Genomic DNA, 27832 nt, shown 5'->3' on the forward strand with positions numbered 1-27832 from the left:
AAATGGCTTAACATTAGGTCTAAGACATTACATTTCATATTTATTTTATATGAAAATAAGCTTGTCTTCCAAAACTTAAAATAAGCTCTAGTCTTGTTCTTAGTCTTCCGAGACTTAAATTAATCTCTATACTTGTTTTTGATCTTCCAAGACTTAAAATAGGTTCTAGACTTGTTTTAGTCTTCCAAGACTTAAAATAAACTCTAGTCTTGTGTTCTTTGTCTTCCGAGACTTAAATTAAGTTTTAGTATTGTTTATAGTCTTCCAAGACTTCAAATAAGCTCTAGTCTTCTTAGACCTAAATAAACTATTTACTACAGTACTACGGTATGTTTATCAAAATTAGTTTTTAGAATTTAAATAATAACATAATATTAGGTAAAGTTAAGCGTTATATTAAATTTATAATTACTATAAATGTAAAGTGGGTTTATGTACACTTGTGCCAAATTAAGTTTATAATAAAGTAGTATTTTTGTGTGCCAACAGGGTGGTAAATATCGGTGCTGTAAACTACTTTTATATGTTTTATTTAAATACACAGTCATTGTTCAAATTATACAGTAGTACACAAAGTAATTGGGAACTACGGTGCATTCTATTATTAATTTTTTTAAATTTAAAATTATTAGTAAAGTTATTAATATATCACCGCCAAAACATTACTCTTAGACGTAATTACATTACACAATTGTTATACTACTGTATATTGTGTTACACACATAAACTCACAGAAGTAAATTGTTTTAAATGATTGCGTTTTATATATATGTTGAGCATTTCTTCTTTAAAAATTGGGATTTGCGTAAGTATCAAAACGTCCCAGATAGCTTGAAATGATATCATAACAAAAAATGTATTGGTCCTGAAAAAAAAAATAAAATTTTATTAAAAATTGGGTACAAACATAAAAAAAAGTATAGAAAGATAAAAAAGCTTAGTTTTATTATAATTACCATTGATAATTATAATGGTGTACTGGAATATTATTTTAGAGAGGTTATGTTAATTTTATCAAATTTATTTTGATGTATTAAAGAATTTGAATTTGAATATTTCAGTGCAAGTTCATACTTGCTGGTATGCAACTAGATTACATGTTTCAAACAACATCCAATTTATGGTATTTTTTTTTTTTAATCGGTACTGTGCTGTAAGTATTTAATCTTGTAATATTATCATAAATTGAACTTACAATATTTTGAACTAGACCAGGTCTGTTCGTCCGCAACTTTTTAACCGTTTGAAAGACATCAATGATATTTTCCAGTTTCATTCTTTCAACAACTTCTACTACTGTGAGGAAGATGCCGGTCCTACCAACACCATTACTGCAAGAAAAAAAAAGTTTATTTCATTTAAACAATAAAATTTGCTTTTTTTTTGCACTTTTTAAGGAACTATATAAAAATTATTCTACCACAGTTACTGCATTGAACTACATTTTTTTAATTTAACCAGTTTATGTAATTATTTAGCAAAGTACCCCTTTTTTAATTGGGTAAGCAATAACATTGTTTATTGCAGTGATTGCCTAATAAACTTCTACATTTAAACAAACTAAAGTGTACACTATTGCAGTAAAAAAACAAATGATATTGCAGTAGAATAAAACTGACATGGTCCCTAAATGTATTTTAAAAGCAACTGAAAAAATAAAAGATATTAAAGATTTCTTGTCCCTTTGACTAATTCCAAAAAAATAAAAAATAAAATAATTCAAAAAAAAGTGGGTCATTTTGAAGTATCATAATAGTTATTAACTTTCACCAAAAATTAGTCGAAAAAAAAATCATTTAACTGAAATACAGACGTTTTTTTGTTCAAAAAATAACTAACTCAACCATGACGAGTTGTAAACAATCATAATTAGCATCATGCATAATGCATACTATTGGTTTCAAATCTTTGTTTACTTTCGCAAGAAATATAATCAAATTTATTTACTTGTTAATTACATAAACTTGTTGTTTTTGGCTCGAATTTTCGACTTAAAGTGAATAACTTTAATATTACTTTGATATGGCAAGTAGAAATTTAGAATATTTTGACCTTCATTTTTTGTGTTTCAAGGAACAATACATCTTTAAGAATTCATGTAAAAAATAGCAGTAGTACAGATTGGAAAACTTTGCTGTTTATATACATACAATAAACAACAAATGTACCTGAGGTCTGGACCAATTGACACCAACCCCCAGCCTCTCAAGTCTTACCCTCTTCCGTCTGCAGATGTTTGTTCTGCTCCATTGGATTGAAGTCTGGTACCAATTGATTTTTAAGAACAAGATACATACCTGCAATGAACAGCAATTGGATGGTTACCATGGTGATAGTCATGTTGGTTGTCGTCGACCAGCTCCAGCACCTCTAATAATGTCGTAGGATTTTCAGGAATGTCTTGGTCCGCTGACCATCCATGTACCTGGAACAGTTTGACTTTAGCAACGGCTTCCTGGTTAAAACAAATATTAAAAAAAGATACATTTGTAGTACTGTTCCATGTAATTAAAAAATGAAAAAAATGACACCTTAAATTTCCCAGCAATAATGCTCCAATAAGTAATGTGTAAATGACAGACAAGAACATCTGTAACAGTATATTATAGTTTCCTTAATAATAAGACAGATATTTTTTCAACTCTCTTATCTTTGCTTTTTGCTTTTTAAATTATGTTATGCTATATTTTACATATAAGAGTAACATGATACGAAAAAATATATTATGTTGTCACAAGTTACAAAATACAGCTACTATACAGAAACCATATATTAAGGGACATTTCGAATAGAGCTGACAAACTGTCCACTTAATAGGTATTTCCCCCTGAATTGAGGTTAGTCATAGTGTTAAACATACAGTGTGTTTTTCTTATTCATTTCACGAGAAAATGGCCCCTTAATAGGCGTGTCCAAAAGGAGGTGTTCTACTTTATATACATTATATTCTAAAAGTTGTAAATTAACCAAAAAGCTTACCGGCTTGTTCTTGTTAGTGATGCTAAACTCTCTAATAGTAATATCTTTTTTAGAATTACTAGTTTTTAGTGTAACAACCAAAGGACCATATTTCTCGCTGGTACCTTCTTCATCCATCCAATACTTTGCATAAGACTATCAATTAAGAAAGAAAAAATAGTAGAAAACCCTTTTCAAAAAAAGTATGTTTAACCATGTAATACAAAGTTATTGGTTAAAGACATTTTTACTTTGAGAAAAAGAAATATCTAAAGAGATTCTTACCGGATCATTTGAATCCATGTCATTGAGCATGACAACCGAACGAACGTTCCAGTCAAATATCAAACGCCACATATCTTCAACAGTGTCAGGTAAAGGCATCTGAGTTGCTATAAACTTGTCTTTTTGTTTATATCCCTGCAATAATAAGATATTGGATTGCAACAACTACTTTAGACACAGGCGAAAGACTTGAATTGTGAGCTAGGCTTTGGAGTGAGATTGGACACCAAATGGAATATCAGTAACCCACCTCTAAAGTGTTATACAATTGTGGTATCATTTAGATGGACACCTTAGCCACTAAGCAGGCATTAGCATTTTAAAGGTTCCAGATCATCAAGGTAACAGCCTGTTCTTTCGGAAACATCCCTGTTGGTTTCTTAAAGTGCACACAAGCTAGATATGTAAATTGGATTTCAAAGTCTTTATCTAATACAACTTATTCTACCACCAGAATTATGCCCAGGAGACAAAAATACTTTTCCCAAAACTTTCTCTGAAAATCCGAGAGAGGGCATCCCATTTTAGGGAGCATTATTATGAATATGGGCATCCTGTTTCATCTGGTCTGCGCTCACCCTCTGAATGAACTTTTCACCGTCTGTGTAGTCGAATGAATTAGACTATGGACTTTGCATGTCGATGTATGGTGTTCAATTCCCATGACCAACTTCTTTTTACTTTATAGTGAGAGAGATTATTTAGAGGTAGTAGTTCGGCTATCCTTCATGTATCTTTCAGAGAAAGTCTTTGGGAACAAAGTGTACACGCCCAGGAGCACCTTGAGTGGCTGTATCCATCGACATCTTCATGACCTATGACCCAAGATTAGGTAGTATATTGTAGTACCTGCATGGTTGACACCATAGTCTGTACTGACTATGTTGACACAGAGATACAATCACTATTCTTTTCAATAGCACCAAGTAAAGGTAATCAACAGCCTAGTGTCAAATGGACATGCTAACCATCCCCACAATGACACAAATAATTTTCTTGAATTGGGCTTTCTTGTTTAGTTAGATTGGCCTTTCTAATTACCTATGCTTAGCCAACAAAACACAAGACTAGTAAATTAAATTAGTAATCAAACTAAAGTAAATCAACTCATTCTTACATCGACAAATGACGCGTTGATGTATTCATTTCCTCCAGAAGAACTCTCAGTGACCAGAAATGGACGGTTACGATCAACTGTAAAAAAAATAGTTACCATTTATAAATATTTTTTCTTTTACGATTGAAAAAAAATACAAAGCCAAATAAATAATGAGGCAATGGGATTAGTAGTTACACAATTTAAATGTGATAAGTGATACTCTGAAAAGAAATATGCTGGTTTTTTTTTCTAGACTAGATCAGTAGCAATATATATATATTTTATGGAGAGAGAGAGTGTTAGAGACAACAAAAACCCCTGATGAGACATATACTAAAGTAAATTTTCAATTACAGCATTTCTTCATTTTGATTAGTATTCACACAGTATATATTTTTTATAGCATTGAAGTATAATTTATTTTGGTGTTTTTTTAAATAAGTTCAAAGTTTAGCTTGTCAGTGGAAACCTTTTTTTGGAGACTCACTAAAAAGTATTTGATAAAGCAGAAAATAAGAAGAAACTGCAAATACGAAAAGAATAAAATAAAGTTTTCCATATTGGCAGAGATAAAAGATAAATATATGAAATAAATAGAACTAAAAAAAGTCATAAAAATAATGTATTTGAAAACAAAATATTATAATATAATAAATAATTATTTTTTTAAGTGGTCTTATTAAAATTAAAAATTTATATCAGATAAACAAATTTGTGTCGAAAAATGAACAGCTTTGTAAATTGTGAGCTGGGGAAAATAAAATGAGGAAATAAAATATTATTATATATTTTATTTCCTGCATTGTTTGACAGACATGGTTGGGATCTGATATCAAATTAAACATACTTTAATATTTAAAAACAAACAATACAAATTGTATTTTTGTATTTTCTAAATTTTAAAACAGTTAAAATTTGAAAAAAACATTGGACTTTTCCTTCATCACAGACTTGTGTCTGTTTGATATGTTATAGAATTACATCTATGTAATAAATATAAAATGTTATTGTCATTATGATTTTTTCAAATATTTTGTTCTCCGTTCTCAAGTATACAAAGACAGAAAAGGAAAGAAGAATTGTCAATACAACCACCAACAACCCGCTACTTCCACCTTTAGATTATTAACATTATTATTTATAATTATTATACTGTATTTCGAGTTAAAATCATGATTGTGAGGCATTTGATAAATAGGCAACTGCCTTAAAATGACATGACATGTTTCTAGAAACTATTCTCATCATCAGAACAGAAAACAACCCCTAGAGTAGTTATATACCAATAGGACAGGTTGTATGTAAATGAGGAAGTAATTTAAGCATGATAAACATCTGTATTTATATTTTGATATTATTATCTTGTATGATTCTATTTTTCAGCATGGTACACTGAAACTACTGTAGATCATGTTAATACTGTAGTAATACTGTAGTAAACAATACTTTATTTACTATACTACTATATATATATATGTACTATTAAAATTAGCTAGACTAGATAATTGTCTATCACTAATAAATTTAATTAATTTACATGCTTGTTTCAACTGCTTGTTTGGAATATCTAAAAAACAATAATTGGCATATTAAAATTAGAAGCAACTGAAAATACAGCACAAAATTAGTAAATGGCTCACAGAAGAGAATTTGAATTCACACCAATAGTACAGTATAATTTTAAAACAAAATAATCACAGTGTAAAACGATGATCTCCAGTCACAAGTATCTAAAGAACAAATAACAATTGACATGAAATACTAATAAATGACAAATGATAACAAATAAAATATAAATATTGTTGCTGTAAAAATAGTAAAATTTGAAAAAAGGAAAATAAATACATACATGTTAGTTACATAGGAAACACAGATTGACAGTAAAAAAAACCCCTGAAAATGTTAAATTCGGCAACATCAGTTCAACGTCAAACTAAAAATATTATTGAAGGGTAAATTCAAACACATTTTGTTAACTTACTTGGTACAATGTTTGAAACCCGGTTCTTGTGTTGGTTCTCTGGCAAATGTCCTGCCTTACAGTGATCAGCTGGAGGATATGGAGTTACAAGTTTTAGAATCTGAAATTAAATTCATAATTACTTTACATTTACTTTGGAAAAAAAACCATACTCCACCCCAAAGTCAAAACAAATAGAATTAGAAACACATATATTCAGCTATCAGGTTGTATAATAGAGATTTCAAACACTAGTCCGCTAATTACTCATGTTTCTGTTACATTTCCCTGTTCATTTTTTTATTTAGTCTTGTTATTTATGTTATATTTATACTAACTCGAGTGTACTTAAGGACCCATATCTCATAGCTGTATATTTTTGCCGTTGTGACAATAAAGTTTTATCGTATCGTATCGTAAAGAGAATTAATTTATTTACTATCCTTCTTAAAGGTGGCAAACACAAGAAGCTCTATATAAACAAAGTCTTAAGCTCTGTCTACACTATCAAACTTTATTTGACAAAAAAGTGTGATGCCTCAAATGTGGTAGTGAATTGTCATCATGTCCATATTTGGGCACATCACATTTTATTTTGTCAAATAAAGTTTGATAGTGTAGACAGAGCTTTAAACAACTCTTTGGGAGTTGTTCTTTTGTTATGGAAAAAAACATTTGACAGAATTGTTGATCGGTAACTGAAAATAACCACCAAACTCCATATTTGTGTTTTTGATATTGCAATTGTGATGTAACAAACCATGCTTTATTAAATGCACCTAATAAATCAAGTAAACAAATTTTAATTAGTTTTATCAACCAACCTCAAATTCTTCTTCTATATAAGTCTTATCCGTCTGCGGAATAAGACGCTTCAATGTAGACAGACGAGTTTGGAAGTTACCAGTATTCAAAGCAGTATCTCCACAAAGACTGTACTCCAATAAGGCATCATAGATAAACACATATTGTTCCTAAAATACAAATACATTTCATATTATACACACATAGATACAATCATATACTAATGTGTAGTGTTGCTGCAGCATGGTGGCATGGTTGCCTTCCACTTGTAACCCACAACTGTCTCTACTTCACTCCCTAAGCCTCAAATGAGACTTAGTTTATAAGCGTGATACAGTTTATCTATTCTGTAATTGGCAAAAAGGAAAAATACATATACCACAGTCAATTTTAGTTATTTGATTTCTTTGTTTGCAGTATGTTATAATCTTGCATACTAGTAGCACTAGCACTAAGGTAGCAAAACAGTATTCACTGTGTAAATTGTAGCTGTTTTAAAAATTTCAGGAATTGTTTTATATTATAAACATTTACAACTTACAGGTGTTTGAACCATGTTGATTCGTTGGTCTCTTATGTTACGCACATAGTTGTAAACATCAACTTTTTGTTCTTTATCAATCATTTCCATCATACTGTCAATGCAAATGAATGTTCCTGTTCTTCCAACGCCAGCACTAAAAAATGATGATAATTATTATGCATTTTACTTGCTACTTAAGTTTTACACATTTTCTGCTCAGAGAATAATCTCAGGAGCATATCAAAATCATAAAAACACAGCTTCTATAACACTATACTTTTTTTTCAATAGTGTCCTCCTATGCTTTAAATGTAAATATAAATGGGGGAATAACCTGCTACTTGTAGCCTACTGGGCTGAATTGCGCACAGGTGTGGACGACACATACCACAACTTTATACTCCCCTGAGGGAGCGAGTGCTGCCACCAAACGGCACCCGTTCGTTTACCCACAACGACAGGGGCTAAATGGACCAGTACACCAGTGTAACCCCTACTTTTCCAAAAGATGTACTGGGTTCTTTAAAGTGCACACGCGAGCCAGATATACATAGTGGACCTCCAGTTTTAAGTCCTTAAATCTATGTTTTACCACCAGAACAATGGTCGAGGAGTGCCTTGAACTTGTGCCGATTGTATACTTATGGTTCGCGGCTCTCCCGCCTTAACAGCTCGGGCACTCGACTCAACTAGATGTCGGCTTTACTAATAAAAAAAAATAATTTGAATGTTGGAAACAATAAAAAGCACATATTTTTACCTGCAGTGAACAAGTGTTGGAGAGGAGTTGCTTTGGCTACTTTGTTTAATCTTCTTAACATAGTTGAGGGCAGCAGTGGCGTAAAGTGGTACACCCATGTCTGGCCAGGATATGAAATGGAACTGCTTGATGCGCCTAAAATCAACATCGCTGTCCTAAATAGAATAGATTGAATTTGTTTTATAATGGCAAAAACAAATATTAAATACAGAGAACATTTAATACATATAAATCTAGAGCATTTACAGTATTAGGAAATCTCATTCAGTTATCAAAGTGTAACAAATGTTATATTATAAGTTGTTATGATGAGAACTTTGATAAGATGGGAATGAATGGATGAAACATCTATATCTAAAACAAAAACATATCAGGTAGATACAAACCTTCCAGACTTTTAAAGACCTAATCTTATAGTCTGCATAACTTTCTGTGACCTCTAAGAGAATACTGATCTCTCCAAACTCAGCCACATGACCTCTGTTATCTGGCCAATACTTCTTGCATTTTTCCTGAAAATGTAAGAATGGCCAGTGTAATACTTTATGTATACACTAATACTTGAATGATACATATATTAGTTTAGCATAATATATTATAAAGAGGAATTTATAGGTGATTATAATCTGCCCAGCTATTACTCTAACCTACTGAGATTTGCTAACCCTATCCTCTGTTGACCAGCTAATATCAGTTGGTAATCATTTAATTGAAGTTCTATAATCATTCTCAAACTTTACATTTAATCACATAATTACTGAGAAAGTAGGATAATTAACTCATAATCGTTGAGTAACTTTGGTTTTTGACAGGAAATCTAAATTCATACCTTGCCCGATTCAATAACATTAGACAACATCACAATAGTTGTGACATTCTCTTGCCAAATCATACGCCAAAAGTCAATCAATGAAGCATTATTTGGTCCTGAAATCAGAAAAGAAAGAAATCAAGTTAAACATATGTGGTAAACTAAGATGTTTTCCTGATGAAACTCTCAATATATTTCTATTTTGTCATTTTTGTAGTAGCAAACACTTATACTGCTAAATTGCCAAGTCTTGATGGTATGTTCTAGTGCATTAACATGGTGAAGCAGAGTTTGGAAGTTAATATAACTTACCTTGACTTGCGATGTAAAAATTATCTCTCTTGTATCCCTAGATAAACAAACAAAAGCAAAACAAGTTTGTATAGAACAATGGTAACGATAAGGTCTAATGAAAATTGTTGTGTTCCAGAAGCAGTCTTTTCCCCTCTATTCAGCTGATTACATGCATCTTAGTAGTCTTGCTAAAAATATCTAGAGTGAAAAGTGGCTCCTCCAAATAATGTTACTTACATGTACATGGCATGCATTAATATATCCTGATTCTGGGTCATCTTCATATTCCTCCAGTACTACTCTTGAATGATCATCTTTAATATGAATAAAGTAAAACAAATTAAAAGTTTCTGTCATTTGTGCAGTATACTGTACAGTTCAGTAGAATTCTAAACACCACAGTGCCATATCCACCATTCACACTTAGGATTTGGGGAAACAATTTCCTATCTAAGTGAATACAATTTAAGGGAAACACTTAAATATTTACTGAGATAAGTGAAATACTTAATATTTAAGGGAAATATCTCACTTAAGTGTGATTGGTGAATACGGCCACAGACTTTTACGAAGAAACAAGATTAGTGTGGTGCAAGGATTTGAGATATAGTATATTACTTACAAGCAACAATATTTTTAAATCGATTCTTTGTGCGATTAGCTGATCGTGATGCTACTCCCCACGGATGAATCTGTCCCTTTGGAAGCTTCTGTTTATAAAGAAAATAACAACAATAAGAACAATGGTTAAATTCCAAGTTTATTAACACCTAGTTTTGGATCTGTACTTTACACTGTAAACAGTGACAAACATTTTCTAACCAGGGAAGGAAATCTTGATGTGATATTAAATTTTCTTAAGATCTGTCTACACTATCAAACTAGTTTGACAAAAAAATTTGATGTTCCCAAATATGGTAGTGATATAACATCATCATCAATTTGTTTTTGTCACATAAACTTTGATAGTGTAGACAGAGCTTTAAGGCATCAGGAAGAAAGGGTAATACAAGTAGGCACTCATACCTTTATTTAGTAAGAATTTCACTGACATGGAACCGTAAAGTAAACATACATTTTTTGTTTTAGTTTTTATGCTTTAGTTTTTCTGTTATCCTCTTTCAATCAATCAACTGGTTGGTTAGTTGTTTTAGGGTTTTGGGAAAATGGTAAAAATAAAAAATGACAGAATATAATTTGGAACTAAAGTCTAAATGTGATTTGTGTCTTCTTCTTTTGTTTAATAGAGTAATACAGTAGAACCTCTATAAAGACACTTTTGGGACCCAACAAGTGTTCCCTCTGTGTAATACCCATATAGTGGTTGGTCATAGTGTTAAAACATTTTTCCTTTTCATAAAGAGTGTCCTCTTAATAGGGGTATCCACTGAATCGAGATGTATCAAAGGAAAAGTTCTACTTAAAAATAAAAACATTACCCCATATTCATGCTGAAGTCCATCCAGGGGATTCAATCGCTTCTTGCCAACAAAATCTGGGAGATCTTTAATGTGAATTGGTCGTATGGTATCAACATTCTGGTACATTTCTTCATCGTAGTTATCAGGTAACTGTGGAATAATTGATATGCGCCCAGCTTTCCTTTCCAATTCTGGTGTTGTTATCTCTTCTTTCGGTTTTTGATCGGGTTGATTTAAATATTCATCGGACTGGAACTTCTTAGCTTCTAAATAAATTGAATTATTTCACAAATCTGGTTTTATTAATGTTGTATATTTCTTTTGGCAAGGGTTTTCTTAGTATATAAGCTACTATAATGAATAGTATGAAATGTAATCCTACTATAAATAATTTGATAGTCTGATTGTCAATGGGGAGCTAGTTGAATTGCTAGTTTACAGAATACACACTCATGCTCTCTAAGTCTCTCTGTGAGATGGGGTTGTAATCTATTCATCCTGATATTGAGTCAGAGAAAGGGACTTGATTCAAGAATCATGCTCAAGAAAGAACCACCATGACATTATTTTATGAATGAATACAGTATATAGAATTTTTTTAATAATTACTATCCAAAACAATTTGAATTAAGAGTATTTACAAATACAACTAAACATACAAAAAGGCTTATGGTGTTTAATTAAATAAACTATTGTGGTAACGGATGATGACTAAAGTCTAACGAATTCGGGAAAGCAGTTGGATCAGAGAGACGAAGTTGCCCTGAGATGAGCAGGAGTGTATATCCAAACAGCTCAGATTTTTTTTTTATAAGGCTAATTCTTTGAAAAATAATTAAAAATTTTACCAGAAAAACTGTTGTGATTTGGTTGAATATATGAATCATCTTTTTGCAAAGAGTTTTTACGACGCCTGAAATAAAAAAATATCACAATTGAGCGTACATAAAATTAGTTGTCATTTTCTAAAACATTATACATTTATGAAGTTGGTTACTGTAACCAAAACGGTATATTAGTACACAAAAAACCCAGTTTTTATCTTATACTAATTACACCAAGTGCCAATTATACAAAAGTAAAGATTATAAGATATTCATAACACTATCAGTAAATATAAACTATAATTCATTTAAAAATCTAAGTATCTTATTCCAAGTGATGAAATACATGACATCTATACACGCTACTATGTGCTTTATAACATAACGTCTCAAAGGGCAGTGAACCAGGTGTAACCCATACAATGGTTCAATATTAATCGTTTCCAAATCTCACCTAACAATGAATACTGCTAGAAATGCAATGATACTCAGAAGGATCAGAATACTGACTACAGCAATGATTACTTCTGTACTTGAGCCACCACCATCATCTGCAAAAAAAAAACATAGTCATCATCATAATCAACATCTATTATTAACAAACATTATTATGTTTTAAAATTCAGTAACGAATTAAAAATTGTTACTGAATTTTAAAACATAACTTGTGTTAAAAGAAAAAAAAACATTTCATAAGTAGGTTAATTTTCGATATAAAGAATCAGGCTTCACAGTCAAGTTTGCAAATGCATTACATTTTGAAGTTGACACTTATTTAGGCTACTGAATAAAGAGCTGTAGACTAATTAATTAGAGTTTACATCTTCATGAAATTGCATGCATAAGAAGAATGCAAAACAATATAATATATTCTAAAATTGTGTTTTAAGTTTGTATGATAAATGCTGGCAATAATCTTACAAATTTGATATTTTTAGTTAAAGCCAAGTTTATGCGGTTTAATCTATACATAGTTATGTATTACTTTCTATGCATTTCAATTTTTAATCTATTCATTTTACATAACTTTACTTTATGTACACACATTTTATTTCAATAAATAAATAGTAAATATATCTCATAAATTCTATAATTTGGCACATTAAAACAAACCTTTTTTTTATGTATATATAAAGGCATACAGAAACTCAGTGATATACTGAAAGTGAATGAATTAATTATAAATAGTAAAGATGAGGAAATCTGTGAGAATGACAAAAAGCCACCCTAACCGAGATTCTAACCCAGAAGCTTCTGCTTGATATGCAAAAATCGACTAGACCATTTGGTTCGAATCCGATTTGAACCATATTTTTTATCACCTTGTTTATTATTCTTTTATTTACGATTTTTACATATATTTTTTGTATTAGCAATTTTAATGTATTTTAATTATAATTTTCATTTTCTATTTTGGTGAGCCACTTGACAGTGGTTTCACTTTGGTTATTTGGATTTTGAACTCTTTTTTTTTCTTTTTTTTCTGACGAAATAAATGAAATGAAACAACTCTTTACCATTGGTATGGTACAGCAAAGCAGCAAAAGAATTTTTTTTTTCTGTACCTGAAATACTTTCACAAATCTTGTTTTATATGCTAATGATTACAAGCTGATTGTATATATAAAAAAAATAATTCAAATAAATGATATATGTACTATTGTGACACTATCAAATTGCATGTTGAAAATAAATTACATAAAACATTTATAAACTGTCTAATGCAAAATTAAATATGCCAAGTATATGGTAACACATTTGCTAAATTGTTATTACAAATTGATTTGGTTTGAGGGCAGTTAACTGCAGATTATTTGAAAGGTAATATTTTTTTTTCAAAGGAGCATAGCTTTTTTGAAAACTCAAAATATATTCTAAAAATGTGTTTGAAAGTTTGTATGATATTAACTGGCAATATTCTTACTAATTTGATGATATTTTTAATTAAAAGCCAAGATAATGCTGTTTAATCTATACATGACTATGTATGACCATGGAGGTATTATACCTCCATGGTATGACTTTCTATGCATTTCACTTTTTAATCTATTAATTTTATGTACAGACATATAACCTTTGACTTTAATATTTGGTCATCTCTCTTTGGCTTTCTGGCATTTCTTGCCTCCATGCAAAAGTGTGCAGTAACCTTGTTTATAAAATGAGATCATTATCAATAAAATTAGGGAATTAATTATATTAACAAAAGTTCACAATACAATCATTTAGTATTGTGTAGCAAACAGTCAAGAGTAAAAGACGAAAAATCACTCAAAATAATCACCTGTTGGAAATCCAAGATGTCTTCTAATCACAAAATAAATAAAAAAATTGGTATGTGAAATAATGGGCAAAATGTTGAAAATGGAGACGGTTCTTGATATACAATGTGTATAATAGGCAATTCCATGATACAGTGTTACATGTTTATGCCTGTATTATAGTATTAAAATGTCACATGTGATACTACCATATTTAACCTAACCTTAAAAATAATAACAATATATTGTATAGAATTAACAACACACACATAATGGTGTATGACACAAAAAACTTGTCCATGATGATACTGCCTAGTAATGCCATTGACAGTCTGGTGGAGAATGACAGTGTAAGAAGCAGTGGTACAAACATTTTTGGAATACTGTTTCTAATGGGAAAACAATGGTACTTTTTATTATGAAAAAGTTAGAAAAGCAATAAATACAATATCATATTGATTGATTGATTGATTGATTAATTGATTGATTGATATTCAAGGTGATAAATACACAATTAGTAATAGGAAATTTACAGCTATGCTATTATAATTAGCATAAATTTCTAATAAACAATGGGTGTGATTGATTTGAAACAATAAACAATACTGCTATTGTATGTATTCCTTACATCCTATTTCACTTGAATTCTTATCGAGGTAACTGAAAATGACTCTAAATCACTCAACATCACAAATACTGTATTGTTGATATAAATTTGCAGTACACCATGTATGTTAGTTCTGAAAAGAACTGTTGAGTTTCTCAACGTTTCGATCAATATGCCTTGATGTGTGAGGACGATCAAAGCATATTGATCGAAACGTCGAAAAACTCAACAGTTCTTTTCAGAACTAACATACGTGGTGTACTGCAAACTTATATTAACATTTGATTTCGCCATGCAAACCTTCAAACAATATAATTACTGTATTATTACCTGTACTTTGACTACTTTCAGCTTGTATAGAAGCACTCCAGTTTCCAGGCCCAGCACCATTAACAACTCTAGCCTATTTTAATAAAAGAAGAAATAAAACTTACTGTAAATACAAGAACGTATGCCAAAATAAACTAGTGTTAACTAGTGCTGGCATTTAGACTACACAGATTCTACAATTTAAAACTTCTTTAAAGTAATGCTTTGTTCTGTTACATATAGATACAATAAGTCTGTTTGAGTTACTTTAGCTGTTAAACAGATTACATAAGTAATGAACCCCACACTTTTTTTAATTTAATATTTTCTGCAGAAACTATTTAAACATGTAAGAGTAGATGTTTTCTGGATGGTACTGTACTTAGTTGTGAAATCAATGTATGACTGATGACTACTGTACTGTATGCAATTGTAGTATTCCCTGTGTTGTGTCAGGCTTATTATAAAGGTTTTCCCAGATTGATTCCAAGCATTGGTTTCATGGTTTCATATTTGCACTCTCCAGATGGGATGTTATTGATCCTTATAGTGATTATAGAGGTGTACTTAAAGAAGGCATACAGGTATATTATTCATCATCAGCAGCATGATATAACCAGTGTCCTGTTAATATTATACACCTTTCACACCAAAAGTAAAACTCTGGAGATACTTCGGAGTTGACGCTCCTGTGTTTTAGTGTGAAAAGTAAAAATCAAACAACTTCGCAGTTCAAAACACCAGGGTTGAACAGCTGAATGTTCTCCGGAGGTCGGACTGCGTCGACACATCAGGACGGTCAGTGCGAAAGGTACCAACATCAACTCCGGAGGTTTTAGGTCAAAAGGTCATCCTCACACAATCAATCATTGCATTAGTTTTATTTCAAAATACTTTAAATATTTGTAAAAAATATATAGTGGGTCTAAACAATAATAAATAGTATAAGCAAAACATTATATGACTTTTGAAAATAATTATTAAACTAAAAATATTATCGATTCTAATGATTGTCGCTATGTAAACAAACCAAAAGAGGGTGGTATTGACAATTTTATTTTAAAACTCTGGTGTTGCTAGTTTGGTGTGAATGGGGTATCTCCAGAGTTCTAGACGTTTTGAATGGTCACAGACCCCGGGGTGTCTCAGGAGATCACTGCAGAGTTTTGGTGTGAAAGGGGTATATGACATAATTGTGAATACTTACACTGACATCATAATCTCCTGCTTCTACAACTAGTATCTTGTAGCCTTCCATATTGTCTTTGTTCAGAATTGTGTGATTCAACCATTCATCACCAGACTTGTATCGCACATTATATTTAATTATTTTTCCATAGAGATTGCGGCTAACTGAAGAAGACAGCTTTATAGAAACTTTGAGGTGTGAACTTTCATGAGTTGCTTCGACTTCTGGAGCTGGAGGTTCTAAAAGGTGATACAAGTTCATGCAATACAAAATAAAATGAATTTTAAAAAATATGGAACAGAATAATCTTACTATAAATAGTACAACAAATTTAGCCTCTGGCTGCTTGAAAATAAAAAAGGCCCTTTTAAATTAGTAATAGTAACTATGATTTATATGTCACTTTAAATTATATAATACATGAGCATAGTGCCACCAGAACTCAAGAAGGGAAAAAATAAATAAACAATGTCTCTGACATTAAAAATTTGCTGCGTAATTCACATTTTAGGAATTTGTAGTTAAAAAGTTTAGGGACGAATATATGATTATAAAAAAAATAAGATTTTATATTCATCACATTAAACGCAACATTAGTATAGAAATTTAAAAGAAAACTTACTTTCCTCAGGTGAATATTCAATTATAATTCTTGGTTCACCAAGAGAGTCTATGTTTTTTGCTGTTACAGAGATTGTGTACTCTGTGTATGTTTCAAGATCATCTAATGTATATGTTGTTTCTGCTGTTTCTGAAGATACAGATGATAACGACTCATCTGATGTTATATAGGAAATCATATACACTTCAACACCAGTGGAACATTTTGCCTCATCATTCTAAGAAATAAAATTGATAAAATCTACAGATTTTTATAATAAAAGATATATACCACTCTTTCTAATTCACAGCATCTGATTGGTTAATATAAAAATAAAAAACGATTTTTTTTTTGCACATGTCTGCATTCTAGTCCTACGTCATTGCAATGTAGGTACATGTACGCAGCAATATACTGATATGTCCCCCTCCGCAGATGATTAGGTTTACCCTGGTCCGCTTTCTAACAACAATGGCTGAGTGGAAAAAATACCTGGTTTAAATTTGCAGATAAAACAGATACAATACAAAGAAATCACCCTACTGTACTACCTTATGAACATACATGTAATATGGTAACTGATTATAAAAAAATTATTTTATAGCAGTGAATAAAGCAATGTTTGATGGAAACAGCAATGTCATCAAAGACATTTATTGCAGCAACTAGACAACGTCAGACTAGGCTAGCGTACGATGTTTGTACGTTACTGTTGTTTACAGCTAGGCCTACAAAACTACTGTAAGCCTAGCTAGGCTAGGCCTAAAGACCGTCCACGAGAGGACATTCACTGCGAGCTACTTAGGTAGTGCATTGTTTCTCTCTTTTTATCATAAATTACCATAAAATATACATCTAAGACAAGGAATAATGGGGTTTAATGTTTTTAAAGTAATAGATACGCATTATTTTTACAAAATGTAAAAAATTATAGGGAATGCATCTTTAAAAATACAGTATAAATATACCATTAGAGGTGTCCATGAAAGTTTAATCTGCTTTGGTTTCTCAGTGTTTATATTTGTATCAACTAGTGGTGAAGATGGTTCTGAAAGAGCAACAACAACCTACAGTAAGTATTAATAATTAATATAAAGTCTGTAATTTATAAAATTATGTCATAAAATAAAATATAGTGTCGCCAACTTGATAACAGTATGAACAAAAATAATTGTCTAAAGTAATCAAACTTGTAGCATTTTGCAATGATGATGAGATGATAATGGTTTCACTAATTACAGTATAAAAATGGAAACAAAACGGAAAGTCAGACTAAAAAAATTCATTTCTTTGTGTTTTTCCTACCTACAACCTTACATTTTAGAAAAACTATTGGTGTACAGTTTCTTTTTATTTCTGCAAATTCTTTGTCTGAATATCATTAAGGGCAGCAGTTAAAAAGAAAATGAAATATTTCTTTCAGAACATATATTTCTCATTACAATAGTATCATTTATTAATGAAACATTGACTTAAAGAGGGAACATATTCGAAATGTAATTTAAATTTGATAGCTGCGCAATTATTTAGTAATTATTTTTCTTTATTTATTCCTATTTTTTTTTAAACAAGATCACTTTTTGATAATGATTGAATAATAATATAATAAACCATTAAGATAAACATTCATAAGATTAACAGTTAACATTTCAGTTACCTCCACAAAGTGTTCTGGTAGATGTACTTTTACTTCCCAGTGAACCTTTACCTCCTTCACCCTCCCTTACAGCTGCTACAACAAAGGAATAATCCTGTTCATAGTCTAAACCAGTAACTGTTGCTGAAGTTTGGCTGACTTGTGGTATTTCACTCCAAGTGGAGTCATAATAATACACAACATATCCAACAATAGGCCCATCGCCAGAATCACCTTGTTCAATATTCCACTCACGCCATGACAATTCCACTGATGAGCCTGTGACTGATGTCACACTTGGTCTTGCAGTGTATGTCGGTAAACCTAGAGCAAAAAAAAGGTATTAAAATCTGTCATTTGTTTTTTTAACCCTATAATCTGTATTACAAAATTTGTTTGCAACGACCTGTGTTCTAAACTTGATTTAATGTTACTAATGTTGTTGCTGCAATGTTCTTTTTTTATTGTCATAGGTAATGTTCTTGTTGTTTCAGTAATTGCTGTTTTTAAGTTCAGGACTAATATATACAAGACAAGATCATTTAACTGCTACATAATACAAAGAAACAATAGATAAAAGTCAATCTCTACTATAAACAATGAATGTTCATGAGCTGAATAAGAAGAAAACTTTATAAAGTTTACCAGTCTATTATTCATTCATGATTGAATGTCATATCTAGAGTGAAGCATAGTTTAGTTAACTGTGACAACAGTTTTTTAAAACTTTCATTTTTGTTTTATATCACACCTACTGTTAAAAAATATACCTTTATTCAATTAATGCTGGTTCTATCTTTAATCAAAATATCGAAGGCTGTAACATGCCTTTTGAAAAGGAGGCGATCAAATTTGATCTGATGAGTAAAGCAGTTATCACCGATGTATACAACTGGTTAAATTTTTATCACGCATTATTATTAGGCTACTGTGTTGCACACAATTCTCAAATTGTTTAATAGCAACAATAGTGTTGAAAAGAATAATACATAGCATGTGATATAAAACCATCCAGTAAAATGATACATTTAAATGTGTTATTATAATTAACGAAAACAAAATTCTTACTAAACAGATCAACTGTATGGGTACGAGGTGTTATTAAAGAATCCTTTGAAATACTAAATGTGTACACAACTCCCATATTTGCTACTGTCGAAAATGAAACTGTGGTGTGTGTTGTAGATTGTGTACGTCCAGTTTCAGTAACTGATTCAGTCCCAGCTTGTAAAATTATAGCCACATCTGTCATATCTCCAACAATGTCACATTGAAACGTTGATGTCTGTCCAGGATTTACTTTAACATTGCTTGTTGAAATGATTCCTAAACAAATATAAGATGAGAGTGTGAATGTGTAGTAAAAAAAATATCCCATTATATATTTATTTTGAATTTACCCCACTCCACCCTCTCCATCTGCAACAACAAAATGCATTGAATAATATGCTTTATAGGTGTCACACATTTAAAGCTAAAATGTTCATGTAATAATTTTGTATATTTACCTATGTGCCCATTTTTTAAAATTCAATTTCGATGGCACTAATAATAAATAATTAAAACAAGACTTTTGAACAATTTTAACATTCTCATCTTTTAATGTTTGCTTCCTTCAAAAAAAAATTGTGATCAATTTCATAGAGTAGTGATTGAAAAGATTGACGACAAGCAATTACATATACTAGCAAGTATCCGCCCCAGAGCGGGTTTCAAATGTTAATCTTCTGCTTAAAGATTAGACCATTGGGACTTTCATGGTATTGTTCAAACCCGATTGGATGGGTGACTCTTTAACACTCTTGGCATGGTACGGCGAACAGCATTAGTCTTCCGTTGTATTGCACGCATACCAGAAATCAAATTGATACACCCTCATCTTTCATTATATTCATTCACAAAGCGGGATCTCTGAAGAGATACTTTTATATAAACACAACAGGCAAAGAACATTAATTCTAAACCGCCAGATGATATACTCAAACTTAATTAATTAATTTGAAACGATAAAGATGAGGAAATCTGTGAGAATGAGAAAAAGTCGCCCCAACAAAGATATATTTTTCAGTTCTTTGTAATTGATTGTCGTCTTGTTACAAAAATAAAAAAATTAAATTCAGCCTTCTTTTTCTTCACTTACCTGTAGTACAAGAGTTTGGCAGCCAGTAATCATTGCATCCACCATTGCATCCACTGTCCTGATTACAGAAAGTTAAATCACAGTTGCAAGTCGATTCACACATACTGCCATATTTTCCTGATTCACATTCTATAATTAATAGAAAAATATAAAAAGATGATGTTCTATATTTCAGCCCATAATTGTGTTGATAAATTAATAAAGTATAAGTCCACATGAAATGTAATTCTTAAAAATGGTCAAGTAGATTTGTACTAGTAGTTTTTGACAAACATATTTGTTTTTGTGTGTATAATTTCTTGTAATAGAAATAATTTGAATTTTGTGATTTCAAGAGAATTGCAAAGTAAAATCACTGAGCTGTTAATGAGGCCTTCTTTGGTACAAACATTTATTATTAATTAACATTAACATTAATTAAGTAAGTTAATTAATTAACTTACTTTTACAGTCGTATCCTTCAGCACATTCTTTGTTACTACAGACACCGGTCATCTTATCACAAGCAACATTGTCCTTGCAATGGCAAATGGAAGTACAACTACCATCAAAGTAACCAACTGGACACACTTCAGGAACTATAGAGAGAACAAACTGGATTTTATAATGTTATAACAATCATTAATAGCACTGTTTAAAATATGCAAGTCTAGATTAATTTTTAAATAAAATAATGGATTGTAATTCATTACTAGATTTTGTTGTTTAGTGATAATGTGCATGATTCTTCGAAATTACAAAAAAAGTGTCTGAAGAATAAGAAAGAGTGAAGTCTACAAACATATACATATGTTAACATGAAATTATTTTTTTAAAAATACAATCAAACTAAAAACACCACTGGTGTGACAGATTTCACTTGTTACACCTCTAACTGGCAAAGTTGTATTTATACTGACAGATGATAAATGGCATAGATATTCAAAATATTGACCCTCAGTCTCACATACGACTGGGTGTCTCAGAAATGTTATATCTTATTATAATTTATTTCAATAGTGTACTAAAAAAAAATGCACAAAATTGATTTCAAAATCTTAAAATTTGTGTAGTGTGTTGCACACACACACCTGTGCGCACAGCCCGCAGTAAGTTCTTCATACCTTTTGTCAAAAATTAGAAATTTGATGGAAATTTTTGAAAAAAATATGCCTATTTTATAATCTATTATAGCTCCTCAGGATCAACAGTGACCCACCATTTGTTCAACTGATAAGTTGTAGATATGACTGTATGTAAAATGTTATCTACCAGATGCTGTGACTTCATCATACATGTATGGCCATTCACATATTTAAAATAGGATTTTTTCTCTTTTCTACTATTTAAATCAATGTTGCGGATAATCTAACTTGTCTGAAGTGACGAGTTCACATCTAGTTTTTAATAGTCTAAATTTACTGTACCTTGACAATTACTTCCAGACCATCCAGCAGCACATCCTCCAGATGTACACTCTCCAGTATACTGGTTACACTCTCCTGAGTTGCAGTGACATACTTGACTGCAACCGGCACCAAATTTACCAGTTGCACAGTCTGGATGTAATTTTGTATATATTTTATTTATTATTCATTATCATAGGTTTACCTTTAATAGTTCACCTTTTGTTTGGGTATTACTGATTTCTAACCATTCAATTAATTAGTATTTCATATAGTCATAAAATTTTAATAATAGAATTCATTTATTTATAAGGAAAAATAATTCACTATGGAAAAATTACACACAAACGATTTTATGTATTCTGGTGTGTCTGCAACACTTGTTTGGCCCTAATGAATTGTTGTGGCACGTACTCCAAAAATTACAGTGATATAAAAATTACTCAACATTTAAAATTGTAATCTCATTGCACATCAAAAGATATGTTTTCAATATTCCCTTTTCCAAATGTCTGTAAATGTAACAATTTTCCAAAGATGGTTTTATCTGCCCCCTCCAGCAGTTTGCCTATTAGTAGTAGTGCTCTTTTTATCGTTTTCAGTACTTTTTTTAGGACATTAAAGCTTCTTTTAAGGTTCCTTTCATTTTTATCTAGCATTTTCTTTTATCCTCTGTATACATTTTAATGATGAATTAAATTGAAAAAAAGTACCTGTTAAACATTTCAGACCAGTATAGCCAGTTATACACTCACACCCGTATGGATCAGGCAGGCAGATTTGAGTACCTTGGCATTGGTCTTTGGGATCATTCGCATTATTTGTACACCGATTGTCACAATTAAATCCAAAACGATTACCACCACACGCTAAATAAACAATAAAAATAAATCGAATAACATGTAATGTGTAATTAACCAATCAAATGGCAGGAAGCAGCCGTGTTATAATACTGTAGTACATAAATCACATATGTTCTCAGTTTATATTAGCATCTACTTTGATAATTTAAAATCAAAAATTAACTATTGCCAAAAGCATCACATGATGACTTTAGTGCACTCTTGAAGTTAGAAGATTGTTTACATCAATGTTAACAGTAACCATAGTAGTTTCAAGTTTTTTACAGCCATTACATTACACAGTGACAAACTAGCATATTATAAAACTTGGTATGATTTTCCTTAGAGATACTGTATCTACTTAATAAAACAATTTGTTACATTTTGAATTAAACATGCGAGTTGGGTATTAAATTACCTATTGTAAAGGCCAAAATGTTCGCGTGCCCTTTATTTTCGCGACTTTCGCAATTGAACTGCGATCGCGAAAATAAAGATTGCACAAAAATCGCGAAATCCCCAACAATGTTGTTTACAGTAAATCAGGACCTAGGATAGGCTTAGTAACTAAGTTAGTTAGTTAGCTAGGCCTAGGTAGGCTTAATATGGAAAAAATGTATATAAAATAGTTACGATAAACTTCAAATGTTGTATTCTTTGAAACATTTACGATCCCCGATTATTTATTGTTTGTTCAGATGTAATTAAACATTTAAAAAATTGCAACTGACCGAAAATGCTAGGCCCTATTCAGCCTGCGCCTTGCTCAAAACAATGATGATATTCCTCCTCTCACTCAGCGATCGAGAAGCGTCGCGCCGCCGTGGAAGGATGGATAATGTTAGAATTGGAATAAAAAAGCATACAACATTTCTTAGGTTAATTTTTATGAAATGTATAGTGTACTTGCTTTACGAATCCTTTGTCCACTAAATCATAAAAAATAAATTGTAATGTGTCTATAAAGTAATTATTCTACATGCGTAGTTTGTGGTAGCAAATGGTAAAAATACCATCACCATGCTCTCCAGCGATCCATCCGACCGGGCGTCACTGCGTCCATTTGAAACAAACAATAATTTGGTAGAGTACATTAATTAAGGGGATGTTCACTATCTAAGAGCCTATTAAACATGTGCCTCGCCCACTGTGTAGCCAAAACATTTATTTACATCCCTAAATTTATAATCACATATTCTGTAATTTTACTGACGCTATTCAATTGTTGTTTGATGTTCATCGCAGAGGTGAAATATATTCCCAATCTGGTTCATTTCTGTACTTACTAGTCATACAGTTATTTCCACCAAAACCTGGAGGGCAAATACAGTCACCCGTCTTATCATCACATACACCACCATTGTAACAATTATTACAAATACCTGTACATCCAGGACCCCAACGACCGTTTGTGCATTCTATATGATAGAAAAAGTAGTTGATTATTTATTATTTATTAATCTATAAACTTTTGCATAGCCTAGACTAAGACTCGTCTCCCAGCCTATTGTGCTACCGGTTTTCCACATTTTCTACAGGATTACAAAAATATCTGAATTTTGATGTATGTGGTTTTCTGCAATCAAATATAACAAAAAGTCTTACACACAAGCATACTTATGATATTTAAGCCATCTGCTGCCATAATTTTTTTCTCAACCGAATGGCTTGTGACTTCACATACTGCACACCATACCTCTTGATAATAGATAGAGGGCGCTGTTGGCCTAAAAAACACCACTTCCCGTTGTTTTAACTTCAGATGTTGGCATGTATGTAAATCTGGAATTGCCCATTGAACTCATTACATTGCATAATATTTATAACTGCACTAAACTTTAATTAGCAGTGAATGAATGTTGGAAAGACCACTAACCTCTAACTATCAGTTCAATGAATGAATGTTTGAATTGATTTCTATCAGTATCAAAATGAAGTTCATACATTCCAGCATTTTCAAGTTCAACATTTTCAAATGTTATGCTTGGTTGGTCCTGATAGTTATCTAGCCTATCACCATCCTTTCTCCAGATTAAATTGATACCATCAGGATTACTTTCTACATCAAATGATACAGTGACCCTATCTCCTACTGAAGCTGTGATACTTGTTTTTTGATTTGATGGTATTATAACGGCTGAAAATAGTATAAATAGAATAAACTTTAACATTCTATGATATATTATATAAACTAGTCAGTTTGTACATTAGCAGAATGTAATGAACACAGTAATAATAAAAACTTTATCTGTATTGGTTCTTTTGCAGTTCATTACAAGCTATTCTTGCTAAAAAAAGTGTAGTTTCACAATATTTATGTAAAGTGGCCATAATTATGAAAGTTTTCAAATGCAGTTATACTGTACAAGCGAATGGGTCTACAAAGTTTGATACTTCATACACCTGCCAACTGTCACACATAATGCGTGAGTCTCACGCATGAGGGCCGGTTTTTTATGCCTCACGCATACATCTATAGCTATTTCTCATGCATTCATAAAAATTATTCAGAAAAACATTATTATGAAATTAACTTGCCTATTTTGAAGGGAAAATAGCCTAGGACTACATTTTATTTAAGTAATTTGACCATAATTAACCAAGGCCTATGTTTATTTGTATTTTATGGTTGAGGTAGTACAGGAAAGCCAAACTCAATTCGGCGAAAAATTAAACATAGAGGGCTTATTTCATGATTATTTTGAGTTATTATAACATAGAGGGTGCTATATACAATTTTAATTTATGTCTCACGCATTGGCCACTGAAAAAGTTGGTATAACTTCATTGTAAATATTTTTTTATTAAATAATTGTTTTTTCAACTTTATATTTTTTCTTTTGATGTTCAATGGTTTTTATTTTCTACTTTTCGAGTTATATCTAGGCAAGCAAGACACAGTAACATTACTTAACCAATAACATAATAATTGAATACAATATGTGATATCAATTTAAAGATGATATATAAAGGAAATAATAATATTTGATAATATTATTAATACATGAGGATAAGATTGGTCATATTCTATCGGTTTGTATCATAATGAACAAGTCCACACTGATGTACAGTACCATAAACTTTCAAGTACAATTTGTGCATGAATCAAAGATTATATATGTGCTGGTCAATTTCTGGCAATTAATTTCTAGAAGTAACTTCTATTTCTAATAAAGTTGAGGGCATCAAAGGTAAAAATAATATTGTATTGGACGTACTGTATATTCTCTTCTACTTTAAAAAAACAACAAAACATATACTTACAATCCTGAACGGTTTGAGTATCAACAATTGTAGTGTACACAATAGTTTCTTCACCATTAACAACACCTTTACAGTAATAAGCACCAAACGCATTTTCACTTCCAATAGGAATACCTAATATGCTAGCATAGGCTTGTTTATGAGGTGTCCCAGGCTGTTCTGCAGTAGAATCAGAGCTCGCTATCTTAAATGCTCTTCCAAATGTTACTGTCGTACCAGGTTCACTTGGGTAGCATTGGAACTGTCCATAATTAGCAAAAGGTGACCGAGTGTTAAAAACTGTTAAATACGTACCAGCTGCAAAACCTACAATAAAATAAATATTTAACAATTTTATTAGGGTTACATAATTAATGAAGAAAATTTGAGGATTTTGTGCAACACAAAGTTGTTGATTGATTCTCATTCAAAACCCAACCTGTGGTATGCACAGTCGTAACTGTTCTACTCTGCATCTAATTACCTAGCCCTCTGTTTTTGTAATGGCCTAGCCCTTTGGTTTTTTTAATGGCCAGCCCCCTGGTTTTTTAATGGTCTAGCCCTCTGGCCTATTATATTATATAAGCCTTTGGAATTGATTAAAAGTGCAAACTGTGTATTAATGAACAATATAAGTTTACTTCACGATAAAACAAATAATGAATATTTATTGAAGGGGAAGAATATTTCATGAGTTGGAATATTTACTGGAGCCTCATTAAAAACAGAATAGATTAAATGGATAAAAATGCCATCAACTCTTGCCATAAGTTTATTTATTTTTGTTTAATTTTTAAATAAAGTATGTTGCAATATATAAAAATTAAACATGTTAATTAAACAATTTAATCAGTACCTCCATGATTCAATAGTAAAATCAATGTTAGTTTTTCCAATTTTCAACTGAAACCATTAGTAAGCCTATCACCATCCTTTCTCAAGATTAGTTCTTCATTATCAGGATTACTTTATAATTTACTCACCATTGTCTTTATTGTGTAATAACGACCAATGATAAACATTATATTGCACTGCATGAATAGTGAAAACTTCAAGAAAATGTAGTAGATAAAATACATACAGAGAGGGTGTCATAGTATGGGTGTTTGTTTTGTTGTTTGTTTGTGGTGGATGGGTGATTGTGTGTCCTGCAGAGATTAACTGATATTGTTAGCCTGGTTCAACCAAAAAGAGGTCATTAACTATGTTGTTACAATTCTGGAGAGGCCTATTGTTATTTGGGATCTGGAACTTCCCTGTTCAGAATCCAGGAATTGATCGTACAGCACTTGAGTCTCAGCTAGGACTAGTATAACTAGTATAGTAGTAGTCAGACCTACACAACACCTATAATCGTTCAAGGAAAAATAAAAACAACATAAAAGATATAAAACTGAAAAATAGTTAATACATTACCAAATTTTAAAAGTAGTCCAATGGAAGCGAACTGAATTAGAACCCGGAAATAAATTAAACAATTCGCCATTATGGCTTCGTTGCTTTTCTTGTGAGAGAGGTGTTGTTAAAAGGAATGACAACACAAAACAAGGAAGTTCCGTGATCATTGGAGTGGAAAATGACGTCATCCAAACTTTACTACTTTACCGCTTTTCCTCCTCTAGTGGACAAGATTTAAGATTCAAGAAATGTTATTGATCCAGTTAAAATGAAAATTCATTTTGCTTGGCATAATTAAGACAATAAAGACAATAAAACTACAAGAAAAATACAACAAATTGCACAAACGCTAAAATACGGTGGCAGCATCGGTAAAAAAGTCAAGTTATTTATAATAAATGACAATAACTGTAAACACACCGATTTGAAAATAGCAATAAATTATACCGAGTAAGTTTAGCATAGATTCATCATAATTAATT

General features: G+C 31.2%; 1 protein-coding gene across 1 annotated transcript; it reads right to left on the bottom strand.

Annotated features, from left to right (window-relative positions):
* Positions 1-103: 103 nt before the first annotated feature.
* LOC144844129 (uncharacterized) lies at positions 104-27509 on the bottom strand. Its single transcript, XM_078700869.1, has 32 exons — positions 27369-27509; positions 25974-26279; positions 24586-24846; positions 23996-24127; positions 22581-22736; positions 21889-22020; positions 20926-21060; positions 20483-20611; positions 19411-19668; positions 18364-18666; positions 17675-17754; positions 16728-16944; positions 16124-16344; positions 14938-15010; positions 12194-12290; positions 11764-11828; positions 10934-11181; positions 10117-10204; positions 9732-9808; positions 9513-9549; positions 9219-9316; positions 8776-8901; positions 8390-8544; positions 7648-7783; positions 7127-7276; positions 6324-6423; positions 4361-4437; positions 3244-3378; positions 2980-3114; positions 2298-2455; positions 1196-1331; positions 104-865 (listed from the first exon to the last, which is right to left on the bottom strand). Exons 1-32 carry the CDS (start codon positions 27436-27438, stop codon positions 788-790), a joined length of 4569 nt encoding a protein of 1522 aa, XP_078556995.1. The 5' UTR covers positions 27439-27509; the 3' UTR covers positions 104-787.
* Positions 27510-27832: the final 323 nt, after the last annotated feature.

Source organism: Antedon bifida, chromosome 6, assembly GCF_963402885.1.
Source record: "Antedon bifida chromosome 6, ecAntBifi1.1, whole genome shotgun sequence".
NCBI lineage: Eukaryota > Metazoa > Echinodermata > Crinoidea > Comatulida > Antedonidae > Antedon > Antedon bifida.